General features: G+C 31.0%; 1 protein-coding gene across 1 annotated transcript; it reads right to left on the bottom strand.

The window, feature by feature from the left end:
• On the bottom strand, positions 1–13,803 carry LOC126757365 (mitochondrial folate transporter/carrier). Its single transcript, XM_050471217.1, has 6 exons — positions 12,541–13,803; positions 5,059–5,212; positions 4,736–4,985; positions 4,544–4,657; positions 2,739–2,884; positions 1–308 (listed from the first exon to the last, which is right to left on the bottom strand). The coding sequence occupies exons 1-6, from the start codon at positions 12,692–12,694 to the stop codon at positions 173–175; spliced, it is 954 nt and encodes a 317-aa protein (XP_050327174.1). The 5' UTR covers positions 12,695–13,803; the 3' UTR covers positions 1–172.
• Positions 13,804–17,975: the final 4,172 nt, after the last annotated feature.

The following is a 17,975-nucleotide window of genomic DNA, read 5'->3' as shown; positions in this document are numbered from 1 at the left end:
TAAAACTGGCATATCGTATTAATATTACAGAGTAGCTTTCTTAATTAGTTCATATTAGGTAACAATAAAATATAACTACTAAACACTTATATAGGCGTTATAAAGCTATTTAAACCGAAGGAATTAGTTAATTTTTGGTTTAGTCTCTTTGTTGAACGACTTCTTGGCGTCCTTATGTTTTGGTCTTCGATCTTTGCAACAAATAGTGCGACACATTCTCATATATAACAAACGTTATCATCGTCGCCGGCAGCACCCGCGTCAAACTGGCTTGGATACCTTTGTAGAAACCGACCGCACCTTCGTATCTGCAATTAGTTTGGGGCGAGAAAGAAAATAAAATGCGAAGATTAATTAATAAATGGTGTACAAAGACGCTTACCTCCAACGAACGTGCAAGCAGTATTTTAAATTTTCATTCAATTAGCAAATAGATTCTGCAAAACTGTTTCAAGACTTACATTTTATAATGGTTTATATGTATATGTAAAATTTTACAATTAATTTACCACAGTTGCGAATTGGTTAAGATTGAAGCACGTGCACACTACTTACTTTTTTCGTGAGCTGCTTACATTTTACTGTTTTTTATGTTTTTTTTTTTTTTGTGGGTTGAGGCCCACAGGTACGGCAAGCTTGGGCATGTGACCAAAAGCATGTTAAAGGCGCTAAACAAGTTCGATCACACACGCACACTCACCGCAGGCATAAACGCGGCAGGAATGGGCACCAACTACGAGCACCTAGTAAGTTGAAAAACTACCGTTATTCGTACTTTAAGTTAATAAAACCTTTTTTGAACGCTTCAAGTATGTGTTTACCATCTTGACAGATATAATTATGCTTTCATAAAAGCTTTTTTTTAATATTTTCATTTTTTTTCATCATTTGTAATAGAACATTACATTTTTCTTTACATAAGAAGTTGTGAAGAATCTTTTTGCCAAATGAATTAATTACTTACAAACTATAAACATATGTTTTTTATATTTTTTTTCTTATGCTAAGTTTAAATAAGTGGATTTTGAGCTCATTAAAAGTGTTATACGGCTTGTTTACTTTTATTGTGCAAGATATTTACTTCATATTTTTTGTTATATTCTTTTATAATTTTTTTTGAGAACTCGTTGTGCATATTACGTTTAGGATATAGATAAAGTTAATAGCTTATATAAATGTACGTATAGATTATGATACTGCAGCTTACGGACCATAAGTTCCAACATTTACATAAGTTACGCGTATTAACTTATAAACGAAAATACGAAATTTCAAGACTGAAGTTTTTTTCTTTTGTGTTTTTGTCAAGCAATATATTTATGGACATACATACATATTTTAAATAACCTAAATCTGTTGCTTGACGTTTATGCTTATTTCCTTTTCGTTTATTATTCGTCAACTACAAGCCAATTCATTTCATATACATAACTACGCAAGAATACGAACAAGAAAATTTGTATCACAATTGCCGACAACATACATTTGCTTTCGATTAAACTTACAAGAAAAATAGAAAAATAGTTGCTGTATAATTTTTCTAAATTTACACAATTTTAAAATATACTATTTCGATTTTATTAAATTAGTAAATGGTCTAGACTTATGTAATTAAGTTGTACAGATTGGCGGTTTCAGTGATGAGAAGAATAAATTATGATATTTGTTTTTTTGTATGCCAACATGAAGAGAAGACTTATGGACTAATGTCTATTTAGTAAGTTTCTCTACAAGCTATTGGAATCTTTAACTTAAAATTATTTCAAATAAACAGCAGTTACATTAGAAGAGAAAAAAAAAGAGAGAGTAAAAGAAAAACTTAACAAAAAAATTTTAAAAAATTAAAAAAAAAAATTTAAAAATTAAAACAAAAATTTTTTTAATTAAAACAAATTTTTAAATAAAAAAAAAAATTTTTAAGTAAAAAAAATTTTAAATTGAAAAAAAAAACTTAAAAATTGAAAAAAATTTAAATAAACAAATAAAAATCAATAAAATATTTATATTAAAAGTAATTAAAAATACATAATACAAAAAAACTTAATTCAACTACAAACAAAAAATTTAAACTATTTCTCAAACGCAGCAGTTTTTTACTTTTGCTCTAAACCAAATGCATTAGAAATAAATAATCGAAAGTAATATTATTAATTAAACTTCCAACAATTTTACTGCATGGTGTAGTTTTCGCTGCAAAAAGCACGCTTGTTTTCCGTTAAGTCAATAAACTATGCGCTTCTCCGTCGCCAATAAATTGCAAATCTTTAGTTTCTTACAGCTACTTATAAGCTGACGTCACATTCTATTTTGTTTTTTTTTTTCTCATAAGTGTAAGCAATACTATATATATACATATGTATTAAGCAAATATATTTAGACACATTTCTAATTAAAATGCTGCAAGTAGTTTATATATATCTATAGTGGAAAAATTTTTTGAATATTCGATCTTTCAATTTTTTAGCGCATATGTTGTTGTTTTTTGTTATGTTTTGTTTCAGTAAAGTTCTTATCTACTTAATGGAAAATCGTTTCACACGCGAATCTTACACTTCTATTCGCTAACTTGCTTGCTTTCTTTCACTCTCTTCACTTCACTGTATATTACTTCACTTAATCTATACACAATGCTTTAATTGGTTAATTTTTCCCAAATAAGCATGACCATACAAATATTCGGTGTGACATGAACTAAATATGGTGCTAGGCCTTTATAAAAACCACGCATACGTTCGTACCTCCATGTTTGCTTAATGCAATCCCATGAACTTGTGTAATTAAGATGATGATCCTGCATGCGTGCACGTATCACCTGATAGGGATATGTGGCGGCAGCAGCGATAAGCTTCGATATAGCAGCGAATGCCAAATACTCCGATGTGGCCTGCAAAAACAAATTGTGAGGAAATATGCGTGAAATAAATGGGAATTATAAAATGTTACAAATTTTTAAAATAATTTTTAAAAAATATAACAAAATATGCTTCTAACTTTTTTAAAATTAATTTAAATATTGCGCATTAGTTCACTTCCATTTATTTTATATCCTTAACATGATATATTAAGTTTTTAACACCCAGGGGGGAAATTCGGAGACCCTATAAAGTACATATAAATGATCAGCGTACCAATCAGCGTCGATGGCAGCCATGTCCATCTCCCTGTCTGCCTGTACATACGCGAACTAGTCCTTTAGTTTGAGATATCGGTTTGAAATTTTGCATACGGTCTTTCTCACTACGAAGCTGCTCATTTGTGAGAAGCGTCGATATCGGATCACTAGAGCATATGGCCGCCATACAAACTTAACGATCAAAATTAAGTTCTTGTATGAATTTCTTTTTGAAGAGATAACTCCATGAAATTTAGCATGGATTATTATACAAGGCAACGGTACAATTTCCGTAGCATTTTTTAAATCAAACCACTGTAATATTAATGTGAAAAACAGCTGTCAGAGTTCCTTTTTTTCATTCACAACAGATTGAAATTGGCCATTTTTAACAATGTTGCCAACGAAAAGTCAGGATTAATTGGGAGTTACCAACGGAGTTAACTTCACTAATTCCTGAATTAATCCGGATTAAAGCAGTTAACGCTGCCGTCTGTCCAGCCTATAACATATAGTTGTCATACAAACTGATTGATTATTCTCTTTTACGTTTGAAAAGTTTTTAACGTTTTTTTATTTGCGAATTTAAGAAATGATTAGAAAAGTCCACCTCACACTACCCGCACGCCCGTAATCGTTTACTGTTACCTGTGACAGTTTAATTAAATCGCTTTGGAAAGGAAGCACTTGTGCTTGAACAACAAAAAAAAACTTCGGTATAAGCAAAATTTATTACCATGTTTTTCGGCAGAAAGTAATTAACAAAAAAGTGCAACGTACGAATGTTTGTGGTATATTGATTCCGTGTTATCATTTTTGTGATAAAGATAATAAATAAGCAAACAGACAAATTTCTGCGAAAAAGTCGCTCGACATACAAGTATATTTCAAAGTCAAACACACGCTATACATATTGTACATTGTGTTATTTGGATGATGGCCAAAAGAAAAACACTCATTCACACATTTTAAGAATGAAGAGCGGAAAATTGCGCGTGTGGCCATCGGCAAATCATGTGATGCTTGTATGGGCTCTTATAGTTATGTAGCTTATATAGGCGAAGGATATGCAAATTGAGATTCTAACTAGTCAATATGTATAAACATGTTTATTACGGATGGGTAAAATAAGTAAGACGCGTGTGTAGGCTGAAATTGCGTATTTTTTGGTTTTTTTGTTGCAAAAAAATATAATAATAGGAATAAAAGTGTGGCTAACACATTTCCCTTATTAATCTAATTTCTTTTTATTTTTTTTTTTTTTATTTTTTAAATGTTAACATTTTTTTAAATTATTTTTTTAATTTTAAAATTTTTTTTTTTTTTTTTTTTAATTATTTTTTTTTTTTTTAATTTTTTTTTTTTTTTTTTTTACTTAAACAATTTTTATATTTACTTTTTTTTATATTTTAAAATTTTTGTTTTACTTACCAATTTCGTATCGATCGGCAATTTGCGGTATGTATTGTAATAGTTCTTCATCTCCTCATAGGTCATGAATTGCAAAGCACCATGAGACACGCCAAGTATGCCGGGTACAAAGCCCTGCAATTAAACATTAAAACAAAACAACAAAAAATTAATATATATTTTATAGTAATATTTATCATTTAACAAACTTACCCGGTACAAACCACGTACACCCTCCTTGCGGTAGATCTGCGCCAGCGCATCCACCATACCGCGATATTCAGTGTGTTTGCTCGAAGCCTCAGCGCCATATTGTAAGCACAAACGGGTCTTCACCACCCAAATGGGGTTTGTAAGAATCAGCGTGAGCACACCAGACTCAGCAGCGGCCAACATATGCAATGTCGGACCCAATGGCTGTGTCGTATTGCCGCCCTGAATGAAGGTCTTAATTGTGTTGTAACTGTAAAAAAAATATATGAAAAACGCATAAATTAATTTGATATTCAGGCGTTTACATGCGCACAAATACTTACAACATGAAATAGAGACCCCATGAGGAACCTGAACCCCAGATATTTGGTGTGACACCCTTGTATAGGCCGCGGAAGCCTTCCTGTCGGAAGATGGTTGAGAATGCGCTGCTCAGACTGCTATATTGTGGTACTGTGGTTGTGCGTCCATCATTCACTGTAAGATTGTAGAAAGGAAATTGTTTGTTTTATTCATTTTTGTGGTTCAACTTTTTGATTTTTTTTTTCATTTGTTAATGTTCTAATACTATAAAGTTTCTACTTAATAAACGTAAGACCTAGCTAATTATGTATAGGTGTTGTATAATTTAACACCACACGGGTAATGGGAGCACGGTTTGTTGGCATTGACGTCAGTATATTTGTATTTACATGCTGACGCTAAATTTGTATTAACGGGTGTCTGCTTTCGAGAAAATATTGTATTATTTCGAATTCAAATTCTTATTTCTCGCTTGTCATATAGTATATTTTTTCTAAATAAAATAATTCTTTAATATAAATTAGTTCTTTTCAACAAAATAATATAAGAAATGTGTGTATAATTTATTCACAAAATTCTGGTGCATGATTTCGTAGCACAAATTTAATTTTCTACACATAGTAGATACATATCGTCACCTAAAATGCAAAACAACATATCATCAAAAAAAATTTAAAATCGTTATCAGATATAATAACCAATATATAACCATTTTATAACGAAAACTGTAATTTTATTTCAATATGAGAGTATGATAATCAATATATAACCATTTTATAATTAATACTCAAGTTTTATTTCAATATGAGGAGTCTCTATTATATCGATTTTTCTTCGCCTGTAAATTTTTGAAAAGTGATGTTACGTTATTATGTATTTTTAGTGATGATATATAAAACCACATATAGTATATGATGGGAAATTAAATGAATTCTAATATAAACACTCAGAAAATGTCTTTGTCTACCTGCAAAACAAGAAATGCCGAAGAGTTCCTAAAATTGTCAACCCCATAGCAACAACGATAACAAAAATATTTGCAAAAAATATATTTTACTCAAGAAAAAATATATAACAAACATAAATACATACATACATATGTAGTAATTAAGTTTATTTCTCTTTTTATAACATATATCTATTTGCATTTGTACATATGTATGTGTCACATCACAAATAACTGCATACGTCAAATACATTTTTTGTTACCACAGACGAGCCCTCTTGCGCACTTAGCTACAGATAGTCGCTTTAAAAAACAAACGGACAAAAAATATATGTATGCATATGTACACATTCACACGTATATATATATATAGAAATAAATCAAGTGGGTTTAGATGAAAGTGCAAACATTACCATTTTTATACCCTGAACAGGGTATACTCGTATTAAGTTTGTCAGAAAGTTTTTGTAAAACCCACAAACAAACGTTGAAGACCCTATCAAGTACATACATACATATACAAGTATACAAATGATCGGCGACGAGCTGAGTCGATTTAACCATGACAGTCTGTCTCTTCGCCTGCCCGTTTATCCGTCTGTCGGTATATACGCGAACTACTTTCTCAGTTTTCGAGATATCGATCTAAAATTTGCCATACGCATTTTTCTCCTCAAAAAACTGATCATTTGTCGGAACCGTCAACATTGGACCACTATAGCATATAGCTGCTCCACAAACTGAATGATCAAAATCAAGTTTTTGTACAGAAACCTTTTTTATTTGACCAAATATCTTCACGAAATTTGACAAAGATTACCTTTCAATCTTCAAATAAATTATTCAGATAAGATCACAATAGCATATTGCAGCGATAGGAACTGACCGATCAAAATAAATTTTTTTAATGGAAACCGTTTTATTTGTGAACCGTTCGAACGAAGTTAAGGTTTTTCCTTGTTTCAATTTAAAAAAGTAAATGAAATGAACTGCAAATTAAGTAAAAACCATTTTCATATATTATTTTATACGCTGATAAAGAAAATTGAAATTCTAAATAAGTTTAAAACTTAATATTTTTAGTATACATAACGCTTTTAAAAAAAAACAGAATAATGCATTATTTTTCTTTAAATAAAAAAAAATAAAAAATAAAACTTTACTTTCATTAAAAGTAAAATCTACAGAATGTGTTGTCACCCTTAAAAACAAAAATTCAATGCAAAAAATTTTATACCACTTGCTTGTTATTCTCACGTCCGTAACCCTTGGCCCATTGTCGAATATTCGAATATGTGACAATAACAAAATATATAATTAACACAAAAACATCAGATATTTTTAATAGTCAACCTGCTATCGCTTAGTAGCAAGCTATTAATGCTAAATACCCATCAACTCAGCTGTTAAAAAAAATAATAATAATAACATGCAAAAATTAATAGCTGCTATCGCCCGACCGAACAGATCACTAATATTTATGAAAACGCTTATCAGAATAATGATAAATGTATATATTATATTTAGTTATTTTCAGGCATAGCAACGTGCTAAACTTTTGCTGTTTAGAAATCATTATTTTTCTATTACATATATTTATTATTTGATGGAATATATATAAATATTTGCATATTTAACATTATAGCTTTATTTACAAAATGCAAGCATTCATATTTGACATGAGCCATTAGATAGCAATTAGATAAGCCATGCCAGTTTCGGCAAAAACATTTATAATAATTATATTTTCGTTATCGCCGGACCGTTAATGTACATGTGGCAAAAAATAAAGAACAACTTCAAGTGTTGACAACATTCTAAGCTAAAAATACAATAACAGTAATAAAAACTCAATTCAGTATGATGAGCAAAACAACTTCAGAACTTCGCTGTACAGTCTGTATAGCAGTTTCTTAGTTGTTTTCGCAGCATTTGGCTAAAAAATGGCCATGTGCTCAAAAAAAGGGGCTCGTCACTGGCACGTTTACGCACACGATGTTTTCACATCGAAATAGCTATTTTTAGACATTACAATTTCATTAGCTGATTCGCACTTCTACGAGTTGCTTACGTAAGTAGTTAATAGTTTCGCTGCTGACAGAAATATTTCTTGTATTTTTTAATTAAAGCAATGGAGAACTGCAATATTCTGTTAGAAATTAATATTAATTGTAATACTGCAAAGCTTTTGTCCTCCACTCATAAGCACAAAATGCAGTCATTTAGTTGGCAACAAATTTTACAGGAGATTTGCTGGCCTTGAGCTGGGCTTGAGGCGACCACATCAACTCGCTCATAGAAGCTAGCAAGTCTATGTGTGCAGAAAAACAAGTTTTTATTACAAAAAAATATAAGAAAGAAGTAGAAGACGCAAAAGAAAAAATGTTAACTTCGATTGCACCGAAACTGTAATACCCTTCACAAACGCAAAAAATTCCTTACAATAACTGGACCGCCATCTATCAGTTTGTATGGCAGCTATAGTGATCCAATCTGAACTTTTTCTTTTAAGATTAATTATACCTTTGCATTGGACAATAAGCCGCGCCAAATTTCGGAAGAATGTCTCGACAAATAAAAAGTCTTCAGTTGGTATGCCAGCTACGTTGTTGTTGTTGGAGCAGCAGAATTCTGCCGGGTTTACAGACCTTAACCGGATAAAAGATCCTGGTCTGTTTCGGTTACGTAGACCCGACTGTCGTCGAAACGTTGTTCCGATATCGACAGTTCCGACAAATGAGCAGCTTCTTGAGAAGAAAAGTCCGTATGCGAAATTTCAGATCAATATTCCAAAAACTGATGAATTAGTTTACGCATGTATGTATATATAGACAGATATGGCTAAATCAAGCCAGATCGTCACGCTTTACATGTTTTGTAGGACATTACACGTTTCCTTCTGGGTGTGTGTTACAAAATAGATGCATCCTGTTCAGGGTATAAAAATACAAAAAATAGTATCTAATCATTGGATTATTACTCATACATAAGTACATAAGTACACATGTATGTATGTATGTAATGCCGAAACACACATGTTGACTCATATACTAAACTTAAAAACTGCATTTGGAGGTCTTTTCAAGCAAATGATTAAATTAAAAAAAAAAACTTAAACAAATATTAACTGCTTTTGTTTTATATTGACTGCATACACGACAAAACTTACGAATTAAAAAAAAAACACATAGTAAAACTGATGGAAACATGAACACATAACAAAACAAAAAACATAAATAAATGTTTATAATACACGTCAATAGGTTGATAACATTGTTCAATGTAAGTTAACAACCGACTAAACAACATTGCAATGGGGCAACAGTCAGGAAGTGAGTGCGTGCACCAATATTTTCCGTGTAAACAAAAAACTAAACAGTCGAAACAAAGCAATATTCAGGTTTCCAGCTCGCTGTGGCAGTTGCATTTTGAAGTTTTGCTTTTGCACAGTCAAATGAGATGACTCACCCAATTCAACAGTTTATAGCCAGTACTTACTGACGGGCGGACGGGTGCGACAGAAAAACCGAGGCAACGAAGCAAATGTTTACGAACCCTGGGCAAAATCACTTGAAAGCGCTTAGCAACACGCTGATATAGTACACTCGATCACTCACACACAGCAATGGGTTGAGTATAAAAGAAGCAAACATTTCAAATAGACAGGAGCGTAGTATATACCACAAAGAACGTATCGAATAATAAACATTGATGGAAATAGGTACATACCTAAGTATATATGTACATAGATAGGTATATTAGAGAGTAAATGCAGACATAGGCTAGGTTTTTTTTGCTTTTAGTAGTCATACGAGTTTTTAACTCTTTTTCACTTTAGCATTGTCTGTGTTTGTTGTTTGAATAATGAATATAGGTATCATGGCAGTGTTGAAATCACGTGATGTTTGAATGTACATATAAATAAACAAATTTTATGCACACACTACATACATACATATGTATAGAAATTAGTCTGAAATTAACAGAATTTAAATTGAATTTTTTATGAGGAATATTTTTCGAGAAATTTCAGTTCAAATGTATTTCTTTATTTTAATAAAGCTGAACACTTTGTTACTGAAACAATATTCTCCCCCAGTGATGTACATATGTATGTATGAACTTTTGTTTGATGCCTCTAAACAAAACACAATAACAAATCAATTGTTAAGTACATACTTGTATGTATGTAAGTATGTATGTACATATGGTGCACACAAAGAAACTAGCGTGTCATTAGAGATTTCTCAAGAATGTCGTTACTCAATCTGTGGCATTTTTCACAATGGCAAGTATGAAATACACGAGACGTAATCTTTTATGTATTAAACAGCTGACAGACAAGAATGTTTTTCATATACAAAATGGTTTATTTGGCATTCTAATAGACTACATTAGCAAATATGAGAGCTGAGATAAAAGAATATCCAATAAGAATAACCTAAGGTTTCAAAAACTTCTAAATTAAAAAAAAATTAGATTAATAGATTAAAATATGCATGACAATATTTTTCATCCAAGTGATTTTCAGTTAATAATTAAAAGTGTATTCAACAATATTTGGTTTACTGTCCGCTTAATAGAAAATAATCAATGTAAATAATAATACACAAAAACAAATTTCAATTACAACTAGAAACAACTAGACTAGTTGGAAAAATAATGTGGATTAGTACCGTCGGTCAGACGTGCCATTGAAACCAATCAGCAATTACTTCCTATACATTAAGCACATATTGTTACAAAGCAATACAACTTAGGCATCAGGGTTATTTGCTTGAAAAATTTTTATTAAATTTTTCCATTTCACTTTGCGTTAATACATAAAACGATGCACCGGTTGGACACAGACGGTTGAAATGAATTACATATTATTGTTTACAGACGCTAAACGGAAGTGGTTGTAGCAAATGAAAATAATGTAAACAGTGCGTAAAATGTGTAAATAGCTTAATAACTTTACAATCGCCAGCTCTAAACGCAATTCGCCAAAGTTAAAAACAAATATGTTTACATAAACCTGTAAGGCTGATATCATATAACTAAAGACGCACGATTGTGTTGTTAACTAATTTTTCGTTTAAAAACAAAGACGTGCAAATAACTATTGACGTCAATCGACAGAATTTACCCAACGATAAGCTGAACCCTTCAGTTTCCGAGAAAATATGAATAATAGTTATAAAATAAGAAAAACACATATTTAAAAAAAAAGATTGGTGCGACAGTGTCATCAGCTGACATGTGCCGATAATTATCGGCACAAGCTTTTTGTAACTATAATAAATAAAATTCGTTTTCATAACAATTTAAATGGTTGAGAAATAGCGGTAAACAACTTTGGTCGACAACAAGTCTCTGATGCATATAAACTAAAGTAAAATCAATAATCGGGGCGTTAATAGCATTTAACAATGAATTAGTAATAAACAAATTAAACAAAAACAAGTTGAAACGAGTGTTATTCCCCAATCCCGTTAAGTGTGCAATTGTGTTTTGTTTTCATTTTATTTTATTTTAGGCCATAATTTTTATTGTTGATTACATCTAGAATTTTGTATCTACAAATTCAAGAACTCTATTTTACGGTCACTGATATAAGGGCTTTTACAGCCCCACACTATAATATTTTATTTAAAGTTTAATTTTATAAATTCAGTATGTATTTTATATTCTTTGACTAATCAGTTCATAATATACGAAGAAACTAGCTGACCATGGTGAAGTCAACGGAAAAAACCATGTACACTTGATGTGTTATATTTACGTATGCACATACACATGTACACACAAGCCGGCTTAATGCGAATTGTATACATTACCAAACAATATGAATCTAAATACCTCCGCGCGTGTATGAAATTAAATATGTAATATGTACATATATCGCAACAATATTTGCGATGATGTCTGCAATAAGTTTGCTGTAGCTTTGGTTGCGAGTATTCGCCATTTGTTTGCTTTATAAAATTAATTCTGTCATTCTATAGTGCTTTATTTATTTTATTTCACTATTTGGTTTGGCAAAATTTCCATTTTCCTATGAACTGTTATCACGTTCCAGACTCGTGCGAACTAGCATTGGCTGTGGGCGATTATTTAGTTAGCTATTAGTTAACTACTTCAGGAAACGTATTGGCGTACAAACGTACATACATTACTATTTGAACATTGTACTCGGCAAAACATATACATAATTGGCAAAAGAGAGATAAAGTTGTTGTAGACATCTATAATTATTACTCAATTTTTAATTGGTTTGAATTAATTGACTTTAAATTTTTTGCGTCGTAGTCAAATCGCTAAAATGGATGATGACTATAGCACGCGTTCTTAGATATTTTATCAACGAAAGGTTAATATTTAACAAGCCAGTAAAAATTTACCGACTGATAATAATTCAATTATTTGTCAAATGAAGGCATAATACGTTTTCATTACCATTCAAATACTACTTTTTTTTTCTAACTCAGAAAGTAATATTATTTGCGTACTTTTTACCTATATAAAATGTATTTGTTCTAATATTGGGATTGATTGTTAAAAGGAAACTTACCAGCAAAACGAATTTTTATCAAGTCTAACGGATGCAATATTAGCGTCGACGTTACGCCACCCGAAATGCCAGCTACTAAATGCTCATATTTTACATGAGAGGATAAATTCAGTTTCCCTCCAAATTTGGTAGACTTTGTATTCATGGCAGCCATTTCTGCAGAGTCCTTTTTATCTTCCTGTTCCTTCGGCGAAATTTTTGATGTTTTTCTGTTGGTGTCGGTAATTTTGTCGATTTTGTGTCCAGTTGGACACTCGTATAACTTTTATATACAAACTGTGTATATTAATCCTTATATTTTTATAACCGACTACTCGAACTGCAGCGCTTTGTGCTTTTTGTAGTTTGCTTATTGGCTTTTTAATATTTCTAAGTTCCTTAATACAGTTTTAAACTGTGCTATAATTTTCACACGTACAGCAGAACGATTCTTTTCCATTCATTCAATTAAATAATTCTAAAATTGAGTTATCTCTTACTTTTATATCAAAACTTCATAGCTCTTTGGCGAATGTGCTGTTCCCGCAGCAATTTTTAGTTTCTAATTGTTATTAGTGTCAAACTATATAATAGATACTATTTTGAATATGTATTCTAATATTTATTTGATCAAAGGAACTCCTTATTCTTTGTGCGTAACTGCTCCGCTAAGCTGCTCGATTCAGTTCTGGCACTGGTTTCGTCTTTTTTACTAACTAAAAAGCTCCCGTTTTCGCCTTTCAGTGTAATAGATAATTCTTTTGTAAAATGACTGCTAAACATCTTCCCGTGGAGTAAGTAATTGCTGCAATTCTTTTTATTTCAGTATATATATGAAAAATTCCTTTATGAATCGTTTTCTTTGCTCACGACTGTATTTTGTCTTCGGCTCTGCCTCTGTATTGATGATGAAATTTCATCGACCCGTTAACTCAGTCGTGGAAAAATTCACAAAATCGTCAATAAGTCGTGTTTAATAAAAATTTCCCAAAGTTTCATTTATATTCCTGTATTCCACTCCTTTTTGCATTTTCTATAAGCTTATTAAATAAATTATGTAATTCTCCGCAGTCTGCAATTTTCTTTGTTGAACTTGTAATTATTATTCTCTAGCTGTTATTCCAAGGGTTATTGATTTTCCTCAACATTTATTTGTTTACACTTCAATTGACTTATTTTATTTCTTACTGAAAATATTTTTTATTATTTAGCTTGCGAATATTCAAGAATTTTTCACACTATAAATTTTCCAAACTGTACTCAGCAAATGTCAAAATGTGACTGCTGAAATAGTTGACAGCGCACAATAATATCGGTTGGCATCGCAAGATGCCAAAACCGGTTTCGCTGATACGGGTCGGAAATGCAACACTTTAAATCGCGTTGCCACTCCACTAAATAAATTATCGCTGATATTGTTTTTCACTAGGAATCGAAACAAAAAAAAATTTCTATATAAAATTCTTATAATTATTTTTGAATTTCTATAATGTCAGAGAGTGTGAAATGAGATTGTTTAAATGTTTTTCTAAGGCCTCCTTTTTATTTTGTGGCGATAATTAAACAGGAAGTGACATTTGCTAATAATTCGTTGAAACATTTATAAAAACAAAGAATTTGAATTCCTTCGACGATTTCATTTCAAATTTCTTTTTGTAAATGTTGATTTTGAATTATATCCCTACCGAAATAACTGCTTCAAGAACTAATCTCAACACACTAAACTAACTAATCAAGACACATTTGGAACGAATAGTATTAAATGAAAATGTATTTATAAAGGTATTTATCTTGGGTTTAGCATATTCACAAACTTATATCAAAATTAACGGTTGATCAAATTGAAAGGTGAATTTGTAATTTATACTTCCTGTGTTTTTCAAATAGGTACATTTTTTTCTGTTGGTAGTACTTAGTTACTGACATCTATGCTTAATTTCACGTCAAAATATTCATTAGTATTTGAGATACGCGTCGTTTTGTAAGGCTCTAAATGTGAATTCTTCGATTTTTGCTATGTCTGAATTTATCGAAACAAAGAAGTGTGATTAAATTTTGCTTGCGGAATGAAATTTCGTCTGCAGAAACGTTGAGGATGTTGCAAAAAGCCTTTGGAGATCAAACTCTGTCTTCTAAAAATGCCTACAAGTGGTATAAAGAGTTCAAAGCCGGTTGTGAGAGTGTTGAGAAAAATGTGATGTCAAATCACCCAAAAACATCGACTGATGAACATCACGTCAAACAAGTCAAAGAAATGGTGCTTGAAAATCGTCGATTAACCATTAGAGACATTGCTGATAGTTTGGGCATATCATTTGGATCGGTGCAGGCGATTTTTAATGAGGAATTAGGCTTGAGAAGAGTCAAATCTCGAATGGTTCCAAAAACACTAAATTTTTTCGAAAAAGACCATCGTGTTAACATCTGTGAAACGATGCTTTCGGACTATCAAAACGTAATGAAACGCATCATAACTTGAGATGAGATTTGGCTCTACCCTTACGATCGCGAAACAACCGATCAATCGAGCGAATATCGTGCTGAAGGCAAGCAGAAACCGAAAAAACCACGTCAAAGTCGCTTAAAAATCAAGGTAATGTTGACAGTTTTCTTCGATTATCGTAGAGTGGTGCATTATAAATTCCCTTCGCCGGGCCAAACTGTCAACAAGGAATATTATTTGAGCGTTATGTGCCGTTTACGTGAAGCTATTTGCCTCAAAAGGCCAGAATTATGGGCTGACAACTCTTGGTTTTTACACCACTATAATGCATCTTCGCATACCGCATTGGTTATTCGTTATCATTTCGCCAAATATTCAACAACCACCTTACTCGCCTGATTTGGCCCCGTGTGACTTCTGGCTGTTTAGCAAACTCAAAAGACCACTCCAAGGACATCGAATTGACTCAATTGAGGATATAAAAGCTGAATTGATTAAGGCTCTGATGTCCATCACGACGGAGGATTTTTCCAAGTGCTATGATGACTGGAAAAGTCGTTGGCATAAGTGTATTGCAGAGGGAGGGGATTACTTTGAAGGAGATGAAATAGATTTGCAAGAATAAATAAAGACTAAAAATATAAGAAAATTCCTTTCAAGTGATCACAGTAGCATTTTCGACCAACCTCCAGAAGAATTTAGGAAAAATTGTGACGAAGATTTTTCTGCTTAAACTTAATTCGAAACCAAAAAACTATCTATTTTTAAAAAATTATATATTTTCGCGAACCCGTAGCCAATCTCCAGAAGAGTAAAAGTGGTCTGGCGAAGAGAAAGAGTTTTCTGCTATTATTTTAGACATGAACCTGATAGCAAAACTGTTAAAATTGGTTACCGTGACACCCAAAACCGATACATATTCTGTTTCGAACATCAAACCAATAATATCTGAATTCATGACACCTACTACTTTTTTTTTATCGGTTTCAATTCTGATTCCGGCAACTATCAGATTCCACAACACCCCTGATTATCCCAAAAAAATGTTTCTTATAAAAACAATCCACATTAATATTTAGTCTGGCAACTGAAAATTAACCATTAGAAATAAATATATACAATATTATCGCTCATTCGTTTTTATAACCGTTTTTTATTTCGTCTGTATAAATATTATCAAAAACTTTATTTTATGTGTAAATCACTTTTCATTCACACATATTTAGCGTTTGTATATTTTATTTAATACATACTCATGATTATTTATATGCAATTATGTTTGTATAATGGTTTGCTAGTTGAAAATCGGCAGGAAAGCATTAATGTAGCTTTTTAAGAGACAATGATTCTCATAGTATATGTATGTATGTATATAGAAAATGTAAAAGTGTAGAAAAGAAAACAACTAAGAATTACAATCGCATTTATTGAAACACATTCCATAACAAGGCATTTTTAGCAATATAAAAAGTACACAAAATAATAATATAAAAATAGCGTAAAAGAGAGACATTTCAGAACAAATTAAATATTTTTAAAATAACGTAATGTGAATACATTAAAATTATAACAAATGAGACAAAAAAAAAACAAATAATGTTCACAAAAAATAAAAAGAAATTAGAAAGTACACAAGTTTCGAGGAAACATAAAACATACTAATATCTCAAAGAAAAGTAGTAAATAGTAGCTTTCTTAATTTACGTACATACGTATACATAATTTATTGGTTTGACTGGACCTTGTCATGTTCTTCACAAGCAGCAAGCAATTTGTTTTTTAGTATCAAAGCTAGATTTTAGCGCCTGCAACATTTGCCAATGCAATAAGTTTACCTGCTCATTTATTTGCTTCGCCAGCAGAAACATTTTCTTCACACACTTTATGATTTTTATTCGCTTAATATAAAATTTACAACGATCTTGTTTTTAAGTTTTTCAGTTATCAAAAATTTCTATATAAATATATATTATTATGTTAATTAGTTATGCTTGTCGCATACTTGTAGTAGTAGTTTGCTTTATGCTTTACATATGTATATATATTTTTTGTAATTATGTAAGTATATGTATATATACTAAAAATACATTATTAATTTGGCATAAATTTTGTATAAGTAAGCTAATTTTAAAGAGGACGACTCGCAGCATTAGACAGACAGCAGAAACATGAAAATATTCACGTTTGCAGTTTCGATATTTCTTCCGATCTAACCATATACAATGTGAATTTTAGATTTTATAATTTAATATTCTTATATTCAAGTCTCTGCTATAGCTGAACTCCGTGTTTTAGTAGTTTGTAAATTCTTTTTGGTTAGTTATTCTCCTTCCGATTTGTTCAGTGGCGTTATTTTTAAATAGGACTTTTGTGAATGAATAAAAGCAAATAATTGAACAATAAGAATGCACAAAACTTGTCATATTACAATTTGTTTAAAAAAATAAATAAAATTCTTAAAATTTTTGTCAACAAATTTTGTGATTTTAATAATAAAGCAGATTGCAGATTAAAACTGAATATTACACAAAAAAATTGAAGTTTTTACTTTTATATTTTTTCAAATAAATCTAAATAACGATTGTGTATTGATTTGTATTGAATCTGGTTAATTTGGTAAGAAATTCTGCGCACACAACATTTGTAGTTCAATTATTCGCCTAATTTTAGTTCAATTTATGCATTTTTGTATTAAGAGTTATTAATTAATCATAATCACTTGCTAAAATTTTAAATTTTCCTTTGCGCATGCGCGTTGTTAACAAGCATGCAGATTTTCGTAGCAAACATTTGTTTTTAATATGCGCGTGAAGCAACAACTGAGTGTAAATACATAGTTATGTATCTTTATTTTGTTTATTTTGTAAGGTTATTTTACAACGCGAATATTTGTGAGCTAAAAAGGCAGCAACGGCGGGAGAAAAACACATACAAGTGTAAACAACTAATTAAAAAACGTTCACTATATTTATGATAAATGTACAAATAGTGTGGTTAATAGTTATACGTATGT

This window comes from Bactrocera neohumeralis, chromosome 4, assembly GCF_024586455.1.
Source record: "Bactrocera neohumeralis isolate Rockhampton chromosome 4, APGP_CSIRO_Bneo_wtdbg2-racon-allhic-juicebox.fasta_v2, whole genome shotgun sequence".
In the NCBI taxonomy this organism is placed as follows: domain Eukaryota; kingdom Metazoa; phylum Arthropoda; class Insecta; order Diptera; family Tephritidae; genus Bactrocera; species Bactrocera neohumeralis.
The sequence above is the reverse complement of the archived record's forward strand: the minus strand, read 5'-3'. Positions and strand labels throughout refer to the sequence as shown.